The sequence below is a fragment of the Tachypleus tridentatus genome, chromosome 10 (genome assembly GCF_004210375.1).
Source record: "Tachypleus tridentatus isolate NWPU-2018 chromosome 10, ASM421037v1, whole genome shotgun sequence".
Classification (NCBI taxonomy): domain Eukaryota; kingdom Metazoa; phylum Arthropoda; class Merostomata; order Xiphosura; family Limulidae; genus Tachypleus; species Tachypleus tridentatus.
The window spans coordinates 177,175,730-177,193,834 of record NC_134834.1 but is presented as its reverse complement, the minus strand read 5'-3'; the positions used below and the strand labels follow the sequence as shown (position 1 = coordinate 177,193,834).

Here is an 18,105-nt window from a genome sequence, read left to right as displayed (position 1 = left end):
GGCTTTCATCTCTACTATAGGAGTATCTGTTTGTTTCACAAACTCGTATTTGGTAGGTCTGTGTAGTTTTTAAAACACTTCAAATTATTTCTTTTTTTATTATAAGTGTAATAGGTTTTGGTCGTTTAGAATTATTATGTTAAGTACAATCGTTTTTAAGTTAAAAACTAAGGAATATGAACAAGTTTTTGCTTTTTTTTGTGAAATAATCTTTTGATGATTAAAAAAAATCGTAAATCCAACTGCAATCACTTTTGTGAACTTAAGCAATTTTTTGAAGGATGTGGTTAATTAATAGCAGAAGATTATAATTCATGTGTTCTATAATTGTATTATTTTCACACATTTCAGTACCAGTCACAGGTCTAAGATGAACATGTGAAATAAACAACAAAGAATGAGTTTGCCTTAAAACCCACAAAAATGGGACTGATACTGCTTAAAGAGTATTAGTGTTTCTGTTACTGTACTCCAATAATAGGTCATTAGTAAGTTTATGGTATTATAATGCTAAAATATAGGGTTCATTTCCTTATGGTTGGCAGAGTGCAAATAGCCCATTGTAAGCTTTGCACTAAGAAAACACCTCTTACTGCCTCTGTTATAATTGCAAAAATAATTAATTTAATTTGTAAATAATATACAATTAGGTATTATACCAACTACCTGGCACCATTAAGAGTAGATTAAATAGGCTTGATCCATTGATACATATTAGAGCTATAGCATATATATATATGTTTTTCATATTGATTTTAAATCACAAAGCTAAGTTAGTTGCAGTTAAAGGGGTAGGTGCAAGCCTGCAAAAAGTGATTCCCCTTTGTTCTGCAGTACCTGAAACTTTCTTATGTAATGATTATCAACCTGAAAGGACACATGGATTGTGAGGGAAGCCCTCATGATATTTCATGTAATGCTTCAAATGAAGAGTGCTTTAATAACCATGAAAATCCCAAAATTATCAAGAGACTATTAAGTTTCAACATGGTTGAAAGATAGAAGATTTGAAACTATTTAAAAACAAGCCCAGGTTATTGCTTACCTTTTGAAGATAAAATATGACAGTGCATTTTACAATAACTTATCTTTTGAAAGGAAGGATTCAAAGAATATAAGAGCATTTTATTGAAACTAGGAGTTTATAATTTAAAAGAAAAGAGGAAAGGACCTTAAGAAATATCCTGATGACTGGATAAAGTCACTAAGATATCTTTAACTTCAAATCAGTTCAAAATATTCTTGGAAATAAATGCAGAAATACAGGACATGCTAAGAGTAAAGCTGAAGAGTACAAATAATGGTTGGAGACAGATGCAGTATATTTGTAAACATGGAAAGATAGTAGCTATAAAGCCTAACATTTCACACATAAATTTAGGTTAGTGTCTAAACTTTGCAAAGAATCAAAAGCTTAACTAATAAATAAAACTGTGAAGTGGACTGACCAAAATTGAGCTTTTTAGAGATTAGGAGAGATTTTCTGCACAAGCATCACATTTAAATGTAAAAATGAGTTGTATAACAGGTAAAACATTTTTTTTTTCTCCCAGAAGTTTGGGTTGTTTTCAGTGTGATGGCATCTCTGTTTTTCACTCATCACCCAGTTGGAAATGTATAATTGGGTCTAGGTTTAACTGTCAGTAGTATAATGACCAAAAATAATGCTCAGTAAGAGAGATAATCTGGGAAGAATGATAAAGCCAGTGAAATTAAAGTTATCAAGTTGGCAGTCCAAAATCATAATACTCATTCAGTTGATAAGTTGTGAAACCAGTCAAAAAAAGTACTAACCAGTGGCACCTTTGAAATGTTATGCAGCCAAAATGTAGAAAATACTGTTCAATAACTTTGGAAAACTGTAGACTTCCCACTGAATCTGTTTAAAGCCTATATTTTTAAAGTGGTTCTTTTGTTGGCTGTTAAAATGACCTTTGAAAACAAATTTTTTTTGACCAATCTTAAATATGTGTCCAATTGATTTTGTATATTGGGTGACACATTTATCTGTGTATATTAATAAAAGGAAATGCAACATGTAACAAAAGTCTGACAAATTTATAAGTATTTTTTGGAAAATGTGGTAAACATATTTCGGCCCCAATAATATTGTGATTTTATGAGTGATTCAGGTTTGAAAAATTTATTGTTTATGAAGAACAATAAAAAACTTTTAAAAACGTATTTTTTCATTTACAGTTTATTCTTTTCTTAAAAATGTATCTGAATGGTCTGAAAGTGGAAGCATCTATGCCTGATAGATGTAGTTGTTATAGCTAAGGATGATAGAAGAACCTACTAAATATTGATTGCACAGGATTGTGAATTTATATTTCATAAAAGTTGTTTTGATTTTAATAATGGATTTTGAAATGTTTTTTCTTCTTTCATATAAGGATGTTTTATAAATTGGGAAGAAAAAAGAAATTCTTACTTAGATCAAGTTATTGTTTCATTTACCACAATGAACATTTTTTAACATTATGTTTGTTATGTTTTTGGGTCCTAAAATGGTTTATGAGACTTGCAGGTTGTGATTGATTTCAAGAAATCTATAGCTAGTGGTTGTCAACAGTAAGTATAACAAAATGTGACCTAATTCCAATGAAAATGATTCACTTGTGTAAAAGTATCGTGAAAATACATATGGTGTTTTGTAAAAATTCTGTAGATGATGGAGAAAAATGTATATTATTTTTGGATTAAACATACAGGAATTACTGTATAACATGTAAAATATTTCAAGACAATAAAACCTGTGCAGGCCTGTGCTATCCAAGATTACCATTTTATACCTTTTATTTTAATTGAGTTGAAATATAACATGTAAACTAAAATCGTACTTTAATTTTACAACTTCTCATGGAAATTTGAGTGATCATAATTTTCTTCAAAACTTATGACTAATGCGTTTTTTTCACTCTTTTTCTCTGTGTTACGACAACTGTTTCTGAATATTTAATTATAAATTCACCTCGATTAGAGGCAAGTGTTTCAAACTGAAACTTCATTTATATTTTTTCAGTCATTCAGCTGTTTTCTGAAGAATTGTCAAACTATTAATGAAATAATTGATATCAAAATAACTGTTTACTGAAAAGAATATGAAAAAGTTATACTATATAACTGTCAAAAGCTTTAGAAATTAGAAGCGATACAAATGTAGAGAAAGTTCACATATTATTTATCTGATAATTATATCTTATAAATCAGAAAAATTATTTAGAAAGAAAAACAATATTAGTGAAATATTAAGTTTTTTTGTTTTCTATGCACTAGTTTTGTATGTGTGCTGACATACCATATTGACTTGTTTCATAGCCATTTCACCAGAAAATTTTATTTATAGTAGTTTGATATTCAGTATAAATTTAAAATACAAGCCACTTGGCTAAGTTTTCCATGTTAATTGGTAATTCTTTATATGTATAGTTAACACCATATTATAACTGTGACAGAATGCTAACTAGTATTCCTTATTATGAAATGTTCACTTTTATAAATTAGATGTATTCCTGTGGCTCTTTGGCACCTAAAATGGGCCGTGGTGGAAGTGGCTGCTCTAACCATAGCTTTCGAAAACCATCTGAACCCTGGGAATTAGCTGATGGGTAATATTAAGATGAAAAGAGTACTTAAGTTCAAAACATTATAAGATATTTAAATCCTCCTAAATTTACCTTGTAATTACTTCATAATATTATAGCATTTTATTAGCTACAACCTCATTATGAGGGAATTAAAGTTGCATTTCTTTTTCAAGGTTTACTATAATTGTACAGAAATGAAATTATTTATTTTTTGCTAGATCTGAAATTTCCCAAAATTTAGTGAACACCTGTTTGAAAGGTTTTTCACAACCTATATCATATTATAATTGAAGGTATAGAGTAAAGCACCAGATTCTGTTTCATTTGTAAAGCACAATTTAAAATTAACATCATAAAGGAAACACTAAATGTTCAATTAATATAGAACTTATTTATATAGGAAAAACTTGCTGATACTGTTGGAATGAGTAGAAAACTTTAAATTTCAATCAGGTTTTGAAAAGTGTTTTCATCCCAGAAAATGCATATTTTTTACACCCATAAAGTTAATCTCTGTGATAGATTTTCTTCTTTTGGTATTATATATTGAGGATAGTTATACAAAGTTAGGTATTTGAAATGGTTGGCTTATAACAAATAAAAAATGCAGTAGCCAGTTTGAAAAGCTTTTATACAATACACTGTTTGAGTTAAATGTATGTCTCTGCCTAAAGATACTTCACTTTCTAATGATTTAAAAGTATACAAGACATTGTTTAGTTTAAGTTTCTGTTTGTATAAAAATATTTCACTTGGGTTTGTCTTCAGTGTGCAAACAAACAGATATTTTAGGTCATACCCATGAATTGTTATACTTCAAGCATATCTCACTACTAAAAATTAGAGTGAAATTGTGATGTTTCCCTGAAATCAGAAGTAGGAAAACAAAGGTTCTTATTGTGTGGGTTACAGTAAAGAGTCAAATGCTAAACACTTTGTTTACTGTAAGTGTATTCAGTTCAGAGAAGTCCCGTCCTCCACTTCAACAAATGTCACAACATGTAAAACACATTTGCTAACAATAAATATTCATATTAGTTAAAGCCTCCATCTGAAAACCAGAAAATAAGTATTAGGGTAATTGACAGTTTATTTTATTTAGTTAGTATAATTTGTAATTTGCATGAATATAAATTACTTGTCATTGCACATATATCAAGTTTAAGGCTGCCTAATTAAAGTTGAAATCCAGAGGATAAGAGAACACACATTCACAAGGGAATAAATCTACAGGGTTAGTAACATAACTAAATTAAATACATAATTCCACAATGTTCAAGATTACATGCTAAAGTTAGAACACTTAAAATCCTTGTGATAAAGGCCATAATTATTATACAAGTGTGAGGCATTAATTCATAGAATTGCATATGAAATAAGGCTCAACAGATAAATGTTGAGATTTCAGAAATGTTAGATAGTGCTGTACCTATTAACCTTGGAAAGCATCACTGGAGTGAAAAAAATCTGAAATTTCACTTTGTAATTAATAATTTCTTTCTTCAGTATTTTTTCAGACATTGTATGTTATTTAAAAAAACAACAAAAAGAAACTGAACTATAAATCAGTCAGTTTTTACAGATGAATTTCTTGAAATTTTATACCAGAGTTATAAAAGTACACAGAAATCCTCTACATATGAGAGTCTGGATCAGTATTTCATAATTATTGCTAACTGTAGTCTTGTACTTGAACAATAATCCAATACATTTTTCTTTTAATATTTATTAAGTGTAAATGAAACCGATTGTTATTTCAGTTTTTAGATTCTTGACTAAGAACCAAACAGGTGATGGTTATTGTCATTTTGTCTAGTTTTGTTTCCTTACATATATCTTCAACTGTAGTTTGCTTTGATTTCATGACTGGTCTGTAATGTTTCCTGTTTTTTAGTTGTATTAATCTAGTTGGGGAACTAGCACAGATACAGAACTTAACTACTAAGGTGTTGGAGTTTTTACCACTTGTAGCAGAAGCAACAAGTCATCGCCATTACACTCGTCACATGTGTATGTTGGAGACCTTGTGCAAACAGGTGAATATAATAAACATTTAAGATACCAATTAGGATGAACTAAATCTGGTAAACAGTCTGTTTGTTTATCTTAATAAAAGGCTTTATTCATACATGTTAACTTGCTAACATTGTCTAGTGGAACTTTTGCATTAAATAACTAATGAGTAATAAGTATTCTATGCTTTTGTAAGTAGAAACAAGTAAATTATAAGACATATTAGGTTGTGGTAACTTTTCATACAAACTGGAAAATATTAGTCTAGATAAAAATAATAAATAGTGGTATATAATTTATCTATAACCAAGTATTTTTTTTATATATATAATACTTGTATTCCCCTCGATGTGTGGGTTCCTGTACGTGGTGAGGGGACCTCGCAGGGAAGGTTCTGTTCTGTCTGGTTACCTTCTCTGGGATCTAAACATACACCCACGTGTTTGCCATGTGTGGCGACCTGTGAAGGGGAGGAGAGGATCCTGGTGGTTGAGGGGTCCAACCCTAACACATCACTTTGGCCTTGAATTCCTGTAGACGGGCGGGCTTTGGGTGGCCCCCCTTGGGTCAATTGGCTGGTTCACTTGGGCAAGAGTCAACGAAGTACCAGTGTTGGAAGTTCTTAATGGATGTTGTGGACATTGTGCCTGATGCTGGTGTTTGGGTATAGTGCTCACGAAACCCTGGCGTTGCTGCATTGTCCTTGCATGACATTGTAGTGCATCCCCTCATAGGGCTCCATGGTGGGTGGGGTCAGTGGGTACCGAAATTTTTCTTTTTGCAACAGATCCTCTTTCAAAAATTTTAAATAAAATAGTGAAAAAACAGTCAATAGGTAAACAACCACATCTTGAAGACTCTGAGCAACATTCTTCAACATCTGTAACATACGTACCCCATTTTCTCACATTACATTCTCTTTCAGAAAAACCTTTAGGGCAAATGTCCCCCTTTTTTATTCAGAAGGGACTAGAGGGTCTTGCTGGCTCTCCAAAGTCAGTAAAGAAGCTTCGATCTGGAGACATATTAGTTGAAACATCCACAACTCAACACAGTGAACTCCTCTTGAATTCAACAGCAATTGGAGATATACCTATTGAGGTAACCCTTCATGCTACCTTGAATTCATCACGAGGAGTTATTGTTGAGAGGGATTTGAAGAATGTCCCCGAGTCAGAGATTCTTGCTGGTCTCTCCACTCAAGGAGTTTGGTTCCTAGAATCAAACAACCTCCTCTTGCCCACCCAGTGTGGGTTCCGTCGACAGCACTCCACCACAGACCACCTAATTTGTCTTGAAACATCAATCAGAGAAGCCTTTCTCAAATGCCAACATCTTGTATCAATATTCTTTGAGATTGAGAAGGCTTATGACACAACATGGAGGTATGGCGTTTCATGAGACCTCCATACATCTTGGTTACGTGGCCATTTACCCATGTTTATTAAAAAATATTTAATGGGCAGGAGATTCCAAGTTCATGTGGGTTCGACACTTTCCTGTTCTTTTGTACAGGAACTTGGAGTCCCTCATGGCTGTGTTTTAAATGTCACACTTTTCAGTATAAAGATATATGCCATCACTGAACAACTCCCTCTCACTGTTGCAAATGGGCTGTATGTCAACGACTTTCACATCTCGTGTCAGTTGTCGAACATGAGATATATTGAGTGGCAACTACAAACTGCCCTCAATCGTGTACTGAAGTGGACTATGGCGAACGGCTTTAATTTTTCTCTCTTAAACCGTTTGCATGCACTTTTGTTGCCAACGGGGTATTCACCCTGATCCTGAACTTCATATCGGTGAAGTTTTGCTGCCAGTGGTCCCTGAGACCAAGTTTTTGGGGCTTGTCTTTGACCGTAAGCTGACCTTTATACCACACTTAAAGCAGCTACTGGTAAAATGCACAACAGCAATAAACATCCTCCGTGTCCTCTCTACTGTCAGTTGGGGAGCAGATTGATGTTCTATGTTAAGGAATATTGTGCTCTTATTCGATCAAAACTCGACTATGGATTAATGGTATATGGCTTTGCCAGACCCTCGGCCTTAAGGATGCTGGACCCCATTCATCACCAAGGACTTCGACTCTGCACTGGGGCTTTCCGCACCTCTCCAGTTCAAAGTATATACATTGAATCTTATGAACCGTCTCTGCACCTTCGCCATTTGCAACTATCTTTACTATATTCTTTGAAACTTCGTTCCTTACCAAAGCATCTCACCTAGGGATGTGTTTTCCTTTTTCAGTGGACTGTACTTTTTCAGGACTGATGATCTGCCATTGCTCTTTTTGGCCTTCGCAATTGGATGAATTGGGTTTGTCCTTGGATAACATTGCAGAATCCACAGGTCAGCCCATCCCACCATGACTTATTACAGCCCACAAATGTGACCTTTCTTTCAGTCATCTGAAAAAGGCAGATACTCCAGATTGGAAGTATCGTCTTTTATTTAATGAACATCTTTCAAACAATCATTCCGTTCCAATTTATACAGATGGTTCTAAATCAGGTGACTCTGTGGGCTCTGCTATGATTTGTTCTGGTTTGGTGGTTGTGTGCAGAATCCCCTCTACAGCTTCTTTGTTCACTGCTGAACTGTATGCCATATCTCTTACCCTGGATCATATTGCAGCTGAGCAGTACTCCAACTGCACTATTTATACTGACCCCTTAGTTCTCTGCTGGCCCTGGAATTGCTACACGTTGGCTCACACCCTGTTCTCGCTGATATTCAAAACTGACTGGCCCATTTCTCATTAACATCTACTTCTATCCAGTTTTTCTGGATACCAGGCCATGTTGGTATTCACGGGAACGAGCTTGCAGACACGGCAGCTAAATCTATCTGCTCAGTCACTATCACCACTGTGCCTATTCCATACATGGACTATGGTCCTGTATTCAAGGCTTGGCTCCATGCCAGCTGGCAGTCCACTTGGAGTGAGCAGCGTGACAACAAGCTTTTTCATATAAAACCCAATATTGCGCTTTGGCCATCTAGCTTCCGTAAGGTTTGGAAGGAGGTAGTTGTTCTAACTAGACTACGCATTGGTCACAGTTTTTTAACTCATCAATTTCTGTTATCTGGAACTGTTGCACCAGTGTGTAGTTTGTGTAACACTCAAATCACTGTGAGCCACATTTTACTTTCTTGCCATTGTTACTACTCTCAACGACGGCACTATTTTAAACATGTTTCTTCCCAGGGTCAGTCTGTAACATTGGACAGTGTTATTGGTGATGGTGACTCTGTCCACCTTGATAACGTTTTTAGTTTTTTAATGCCCATTGATCTTTTTAATCTCATTTAAGTATTTTACATTTCTTCATTAAAGCTTTTTAATTGTGGTTCCCTTTTCACAGTTTCGTTCTCTCTAGTTCAATTTGACATTGAAAAATGGCCAGAACATTAAATAACTTGACACCAGGACTGGAAAGGCCAACTTCAGGTGACTAATGCTGCTGATTGAACTACCCGTTAGTCGCCCTGGCGAGTTGTTATTCCAATTTTGCTGCATGTCTTTTAAACTTTTCTTACTTTACCCTTTGGAACTGGCCATACTGACACTTAACTCGGAACCAGGATTGGAAAGACCAACTTCAGGTGACTGACGGTGGTTCTAGTACTTGCCTGTTAGTCTTCCTGGCGGGTTATGATCATTACCATTCTGCTACAGGAAGTCCTTTACAACTTTATAGACTGGATGTCAACATTGGTTTTATGCAATTTTCTGTTTTTAATTGCTGTTTTGTTTTTACCTTCATTTACTTTTACAAATTTTACTACATTTACTTTACTTTTACCTTTTCACTGGACATTTGGCTACTCACTACTCATTATTACGATTTTGCTATATGTCTTTTAAAACTTCTATTATTTTACATTTTGATAATGGCTGGTATGACACATAACCCGGAACCAGGACTGGAAAGGCCAACTTCAGGTGACTGACGGTGGTTCTAGTACTTGCCTGTTAGTCTTCCTGGCGGGTTATGATCATTACCATTCTGCTACAGGAAGTCCTTTACAACTTCTTTTACTCTGCTTTCTCTCTTAACATTGTAAACTAGGTGTCAACATTGGTTTTATGCTTTTTCTGTTTTTTAATGATGTTTTGTTTTACCTTCATTTCTTTTTCTATATTTTACTACATTTAATTTGTTTTTACCTTTTTACTGGATGTTTGGTGCAGATAGCCTAGCTGCTTTGTGCCATAAAACACTAAATCAATCAATCAATACTTGTATAGCTAAAATTGAGGGTTTTTTTAATTTGTTTTTTCTTCCTCAAAGGAACTGTATGTTTACACTAAAAACATTTACTAAAGTTTATTTTTTTTATTTCAATTAGCTGCCTGTTATTGCTAGAGGTGTTGGGAAGAGACATTTTAAAGCTCATTTAGAGAAGTTTCTGGATTCTGTGTTTTATAGCTTAGTAAGTATATTCTGCTAGTTAATTTTTCTTTATTTTTTTCAGGAAGGTAGATGGAGCTGTGAAATGAACTCGACTAGTTAAAATACATAAAATTCTGTGCTATAAAGGATAAAATGTTTATAATCTTTCCTGTAAAATTCATCCTTAATACAAAGTTACTGTGATTGCAATGCTTATAATTATTTCTATATTCAAGTTTCTGGGACACTGTTAGTTACAGTTAACTCTAGTTCAAACTTCCCATGATCCACTAGTTGCTATCAGCCCTAGAAACATCTTACTGGGACACTGTTAGTAACATTTAACCATATTTAAAACTTTCCATTAGCTGTTACCAGCTCTAAACACAACTTTCTGAGACACTGTTAGTCACAGTTATCCCAAGTTGAAAGTTTTTATTATCTACTCAAACTTCAAGTAATATCTAGCACTAGCCTAACTTTACTACTGTGATTTTTAATAGTTACAGTAACACATGACTGAAGTTTATTTAACCTTCAAGTTATTGTGATATCTGTTAGGTTCAGTTATTCCTAGCCCACAGCTTAATATAATTTTTTGTAGTTAGTTATACTTCCTGGGTATATTAAGACATGGTCTTATTTTTCTGTGTTATGTGTTAAGGTTATAATTAACCTCAACACCTACATGTTTATTCTGTAATATTAGTTGGTTGCAAATAGTTGTAGCTTCTCCTTTTCATAATCATTAATGTTTACAAATAGCCTTTGGCTAAATTAATACCCTTTGATATCTAATGGCTCACTTGATTTTATCCTAAAGTTGTTGTTGTATTATAAAGATACAATTAACCTTAATACCTTGTAGTGGAATTTCTGATGATTTTAATGTAATACCTGGTGGTTAAAACTAACTGTAACCCGAAGTTACTATGACAGCTGAGGATTACAGTTGATCTCTCCACAGGCCTAAATTATTATCTTTTGTGATAGTTAACATTAAATCATTGCACAAAGGATTGTATGAGTTAATATCAATCACTGCACAGGTTAATGATTTGAGTTCTTACTGAGATTTCTAAGTTCATGGTATTTTTTGCTATAGCTGATTAAAATAATTTCAGAGCTGTGAAAACCTGTTGATTTCCAGTGCTGCCAGTGACTGTCTTAATCAACTATCTAATTATCTTGGCCCATCAATTCTGCGTGGGAGGGTGGAAATGTATAATCCAAAGTATGTTTTTTTTTGTCGGTCATTCTTCACCTACAACTAGTTTAAAAAAATACATGTATATATCTTTTTAAAGAAACATCATTAAACTTTCTCTCTGTTGTACATTTCAAAGTAGGCTTATATCATGGATTTCAAAATGATTAAATTGATGGTAAGTCGTCTGTTGTGTTATCACTCAAATTTTGAAGTTTCCTATTGAATTAATGTTTTTTAAGTCAATATAGATAAGTATATATTAAGTGAAATATTAGTTTGTGTGACTTCTTAGAAAGTACTAGCACTTCCAGTTACTTTCAGTTTATTTACCATTATTTGAACTTAAAAAAAAGAAGCGAAACATATGACAGGGAATGTGTAAAGAAATTGTGTAATTTTTCTCATTCCATGAAGAAAGTCAAAATTTTGTTGCTTTTTTATGTTCAAGTAATTGTATTTTATTTTGATTTAAAAATATTTTCAGATGCATTATGTTATTGTATATTAAGATAAAACAAAAGTGACATTTTTAACACAAGATGAATTCCTTGTTAGTTATTATAGCCGACAAAGTTTTAATAATATGTTAACCTTCATAGGTGCTCACGAATACAATGTTAAGTGAGCCTACGTCAAACTTTTTTTTACCTCAATATATATCATCTTTAGTTTGTATGTTGTAAGATACAGAAAGTAATCAAGCATATAATATTACTTGTCTCTGTTAAACATCTTGCATAACAGTTTTATCAAAATTATTCCAATTGTTCATTTACTTGGTTTTTCTCACACAGACAAAATAACGTGACTAGTAAAGTACTAGATGTCAGTTTGTTACAATGAGCATTGGTCTAAAAATGTTTACAACAAATGCTGTATTTTCTCTGTTCAAATTGTGCATTTCACTTGATGTAATGTACATATTTTAATTTTATTATAATTAATTAATACCTAACTTCTCCACAGTCTAATGTAATATTGTGCAGAATTCTTTGTCAGATGAATTAAGTTACACATTATTTTATTGTTTATTAAAAGTAGAATAAATAATCGTAGACTTGCTTGAGGTATAAAATTGGAGAAAAAAATTTTTACACGCTCATTTGTTTTGGGGGAGGGTATATGTAGTGGTGAGTTGATTAACTTGTCATATGTATCATAATTTAGTTGACCCTATCAAGACGTATACATCTTTCATGTGCCAAGAACACATCTTCATGTCAAATTTGAAAACATAAATGAAGGTAGTAATAATTCTAACTGCATTTCAACACATTTTAAACTAAAACAAGATTACAGCTGATATTTTATCACTTTGCAACACTTATTTAGTGCAATTAATAAAGAAAAATGAAAAACATATTTCAAAATTTAATTTCTCTTCCTGGCCTATAAACAACACAAATATTTTAAAAGTTTATTTGCCCATTTCAATGTACATGTTTATTTTAACTAAAAAATTGTCATACTCTGATGATATATGAGGTCATGTTCTGTTTTGTTTCTCACGTGATTTTCCTTCTCTGTTTGAAGTTTTATACTTTTAGCCCTTCATTTCCACCCTTTTATGATATCACAGTATGACATCTGAACAGCTACAAATGAAACAATGCTACAAGCAAAGTGTAAATACTAAAAGATAAACCATCTTATAAACTCTTTATGTCAGTGTAGTGTAATTAAAGTATTTGAGCAGTAATATGTGGTTTCATAGGAAAGTGATAATACAGACCAATCTCCTGAACAAAGGAGGTTTAAAATAGAATTTCTCAACCTTTTTGATATCAAAAAATGTCTCACTGTCTCCCTAAACTATTCCAGACCACTAAAATTTAAGTACAATGAAAAACTGTTATGATTTACTTTTGTCAGATATTGCTTACTTGATTTGTTATTCTGAAATTCTGTGGGCCAGCAGATGAGAAACAGTGGCTCAGAAAAATATTAACAAACCAAAGGTCTAAGTATTATTATAGGTTCTTTAGATGTTTTTTTCATTTTTTGAAAATGATTTGCCATTAAGATATGTCTATTTAGAAGCTATGGAAATAATGTACCTTATCAAGAGATCATGTTAGCACAGTTAGGATTAGCAAATATAGTAGGTGACAATAAGTTGTTTTGATAACTCAGATACTTATTTATTCAAACAATGTATGCCAATTAAAGAACTTATTATCTGTTGAAAAGAACTATTTATTAGATATACTTTGATCTTGGCTAAGTAATGATCTTTGTTAACAAAAATATCATTACTTTGCATGACAAAGGTAATGGGACAACCATTGTGAAAGGTCAGGTCATCAGTAAACCTTGTTAAGTTTTTGTAATGTTTTTTTTACAGAGTATTGACCAATTAAAGTATTAAAAGAAATATATTAATGGATATTAATTAATTTCAAACAGACTTGATATACAATATGAAACTTTCCAGTCGAGAGTAAAAAAATTAACTGTAAGATGAGAAGATGTATTTTAAACATTTTTGTCAAAACAGTGTCTTACAATAAAGGTTTGGATGTTACAAGACATAAAAATTATATAAAAGTAAATCAAATTATAGGAAGTTTTTAAACTGGAACTACAAACTACTGAGTAAGTTTGTACTGTAAGAAGTAAAAATCAAGGCTGAAAAAGCTAGAGATATGTGACTGTTGTGACTTATTTCTCTAATTAAAGTTGAAAGTAACTGAAATATTGATTGTATTACACTTTAAATGTTTTGCTTCTACATAAAAGACACTAATAATGAATAACGTTAATATTTCTTCCACAGTTATCTTCGACATCTTGAGGCTCATATTCCATCAGCCCTCCATTGATTTCTGGAAGGTTATTTCACTCATCAAAAGTCTTAAATTTCATATTTTAAGTTATATATAGTTCCAGTACAGAATGTAAGAAAATTATATTTCACTATTATAACTGTTTAGATAGTCACATTGCTGAAAGCAAAAAATTTCAGAAACAAAAGTTATTTATATTCAAGTCGTACCACATTCTACAGGATTATATTTCATTGCAAGTTAAAAAATAAAAGTTTTTCAGTATTTGTTATAAAGTGTTTATCTCTGTATTATTCTCAGTTTTTCCTACATTTTTCATGCAAGTAGTTTTAAAATTGTAAATGGTAAAATCAGACATATTAGCACATCAAAAAGAAGCACTGTGTTGATAAAGTTAAAATGTATAAAATTATGCTAAAAGCAATAACAAGATAGTTTTGAAACATTATTTTTGAAAAACAATTTGAAAACCTCATAGGAAGAAATACACTGTATATAGTTTCTTTTGTTTTTAATACTTTTGGCCATGTTTAATACTAGTGAATTAAGCGTATACAATCTATTGGACCTTATTATTAATCATTTCTGTGTACTGGGCCTACTGGTACACAGACAAAGTATCTATTTTTAAAATGTGGAGCTAAAACATAGATAAAAATCATCATATGTATTATTGTTATTACAAGGACAAATTTTCTGTCTTATGCTACCAAACAGAAATGTACTAGAAAAACTTGTTTACTTTCATTGGAAAACGTGATAGCCTTCTCAACAACAGACAGTTTAAAAATAACTGAGTTTATTGTATAGACCTTTCAAAGCTTTTATTTAAAGTTAAGTTTTTTAAATTAAAAAATACATATATATATGTTGAGGAATACAAGAATCTGTAAATTGTAATTTGATTATTCAATATAGATTAATAATTATTTTTTTTTTATGAATGCAAAATAAAACTAGGAGATTATAAGAGAAGAGAAATGTCTGTTTGGGAGGGAAAAAGAGCCATAAATATTTGTAGATCACATGTAGTCAAGACCAAGCATGCAAAGTATCAGTATATCACTATAATAGAAATATTGAATATTATTGTAATAGTTCTAAGCTTGTAAAATTGAAATTATATTAGTGTCAAAAATTAATTGTAATAATAAAAAAATTAATGTGAGCATCAAAATTACTTTAATTTTGGATTTTTGAAAGTTTTTTGATGTTGAATGAAGTATTGTATATATGAGAATTCTTAACTTTCATTGTTTGTACTAAATATTTGAAGTTCTTAATATGTTATTAACTTGAGCTTCCTGAGCTACAGTTAAGTTGTTGCTGTAAGTTTTCTTAACAACTATTTTAAATTTTCACACAGCCATCAAATGTATCAACTTTATCAATTATGTTTGTGGAGTGAGTACACAAACTTGTGGTTAATAAAACGTACATGTAATAATCATAATAAAAACAAGTACTTGCCAATTTATTTATGTAAACTTTGCTATTTACATGCATGATCTTACTGTAAACAATATGAGAATGTTTGTGTATGAAACTGTATTTGGACTTGGGAAACCACACATGTGGCTGAACAAGTGCACAATAAAAGAAACTTAAAATAATTTGCTGGATCATTCAAGCCTTCTGCAACTAGGGATGACCTACTTGAAATGCTTAAGGTGTTCTTAAAAACATTTGGTTTCTGATATAAAAAATAAAGTAGTGATTCAAATCTGAATACTTAGGCCTTGAAGCTCCTTGTTTAACCACAGTGGTGTTCTTTGTAATGGTCCTGGTTTTGGAACTGTTGTTATGTAATACACTTCCAACTGCAGGAGGCTTCAGCACAGTACACTGAGATCAGATTGTTTATCTCCTTTTCACTCACTTATCAAAGTCCATAGTGTGTGTGTGTGAATGATGATTTCTGAGGATCTGTTTGAGTAATACAAAGTATGTGGGAGGTACCACATGAACTGGAATGTTTTTGAATTGACATTTTGTAATGATGTAATTAAAATTATGTTACAAGTTGGATATTTTATTCCATGACAAGACACCAGGTGAGCTTTGTTAGGCTTAGTGAGTGCAACAGATGATAGTGAAATATTTTGATGACTCAAATCTTTATTTATTGAATATTATTTAGTGTATGCAGATAGTACATACAAATAAAATAACTTGTGATTGCTTCCTAGTTTGACTTGATTCAGTTTTAAAAGGCCAAATCCTACCACACTGATAAATGTTTGTCACTTTCTGCAATATATTTTTATGATTTATACCCAAAAGTAATGACTATTGTAATTGGTAAAATAAAAAATATGGCATGACCAGGTGGGTTAAGGTATTTGACTCATAATCTGAGGGTCATGGGTTCGAATCCCAGTAACACCAATCATGCTTGTCCTTTCAGCTGTGGGGGTGTTATGTGACAGTCAATCCCCTTATTCATTGGTAAATAAGTAGTTGAAGAGTTGGCAATGGGTGGTGATGACTAGCCGCCTTCCCTCTAGTCTTACACTGCTAAATTAAGGACAGCTAGCACAGATGGTCTTCATGTAGCTTTATGCAAAATAAATAAAACTGTATATATAATGCAACTGAGGACTTCAAAGAGTTCAATATAACTACAAGAAACAACCATCAGAGCAGTTCTGACCAAGTATCTCTTTTGCCTGGAAGTATATTCAAGAGTTTACAGACTTCTAGCTGTATTCTAATCACACAAATTTTCAGGTTTTTAGTTCCATACATCTTTGATACTTAGTAGGTAAATCACAAAACTAGATTTTGGACAAGAAGTATTTACAAGATGTTTCTGAATTTAATTGATTCAGAAACAAACTGAACAGTAAATCCCTGTATAAGAAGCAAAAATTAGCTAGTTATGTGACAAGGTGAAAACTTCATCTGGTAAGGCATTCATTCTCTGGACAACCACATTTTGACTGAATAAGCCCTGTAAGAAGCTATATATTTAACTCTGACCCAGCCAATTCCAGAATGCATTGTCACCAATACCATTGGTCACTTTTATTAATAAAAAGGGGAAACAGTGTATGACAAATCTGATTAAAAAAGGCATAGTGCAAGCTGAAACAAGCTTGTGCTGAAACAAGGCAAACGTTTAAAGATGGGATAACATAACCTTTGGGAGTAATTGATTACTTTTAATAATTATTGTGGACAAAGTGAGGACATGAAGGTTTTGTCAGGACACATAAGTGAAATTGGTAATATTATTGATGTTATTTTGCCATAGATTAATATACAAGCTTGAAGTCACCATTTGCTCATTATAGTAGTTTGGCATCTGAAAAAAAAAGTAACACATGCTTCTTGTGTTGTAAATTACGAACATATGTTATCAATAATGTAAAAGTAATGACTCTTGATGTGTATAAGTTTGTTTGTTTGTTTCAGAGATCATCCTGTCTTAGCACTAACAACATTCTCTTGGCTACTTTTCTACATGTATATATTTACTGTAACTGGGGGCTGAAGAAAGTTCTGAAAATTTCCAGGCTCAGGGTTGAGCATGTTATGTTAAAACGATTTGTAATATGCAAATCAGTAAGTTAAGCAACACACGAGAAAACCCACTTGTAGAGAAAATTATATGTATAAAAAACGGCTGGTATGGATTGAGAAAGCACTATGTAGAGGAGCGAACTACGTTTTTACCTTCCTCGGTGATTGTTAGGTTCACAAACTGCTTTTATAACGTCATGGTGGTACAGAATGCATTACAGCTATATTTTAACATCACTTAGATTAAAGTACGCAGCAACCAAATGTGTGATTACACGATATATATATTTATAGGAGTTACCGTTTTGTTAAATGGCTCTCACTATGGAAGCAACTTGATCATCTCCCTCTTTCTCTTTTGTATAAAGACAAACGAAACGTTTCATATCAGTTAGATAACATACATTTTTCATTCTTTATCTGAATATTATATGTAGATATACCATAGTACGTCAGTCAAAGATTCATGTAATCTATAGGAATAGACAGTTTTCTACTAGTAAGTCGGATGTCTCCAAGAATGTCACCTTTGTTTTGGAATAAGTATAACCGTCAGTCATGTGAGTAGCACGTGTACA

General features: G+C 32.2%; 1 protein-coding gene across 1 annotated transcript in view; it reads left to right on the top strand.

Annotated features, from left to right (window-relative positions):
• The window catches only part of LOC143231011 (uncharacterized), a 52,718-nt gene extending 36,528 nt beyond the window's left edge, over positions 1 to 16,190 (top strand). Inside the window, exons 13-17 of the mRNA XM_076465471.1 lie at positions 3,508 to 3,611; positions 5,485 to 5,626; positions 9,963 to 10,046; positions 11,131 to 11,240; positions 13,993 to 16,190. Coding sequence (XP_076321586.1) covers positions 3,508 to 3,611; positions 5,485 to 5,626; positions 9,963 to 10,046; positions 11,131 to 11,240; positions 13,993 to 14,038 — 486 coding nt within the window. The 3' untranslated portion in view covers positions 14,039 to 16,190. The remainder of the gene's footprint in view (positions 1 to 3,507; positions 3,612 to 5,484; positions 5,627 to 9,962; positions 10,047 to 11,130; positions 11,241 to 13,992) is intronic.
• The last annotated feature ends 1,915 nt before the right edge of the window (positions 16,191 to 18,105 follow it).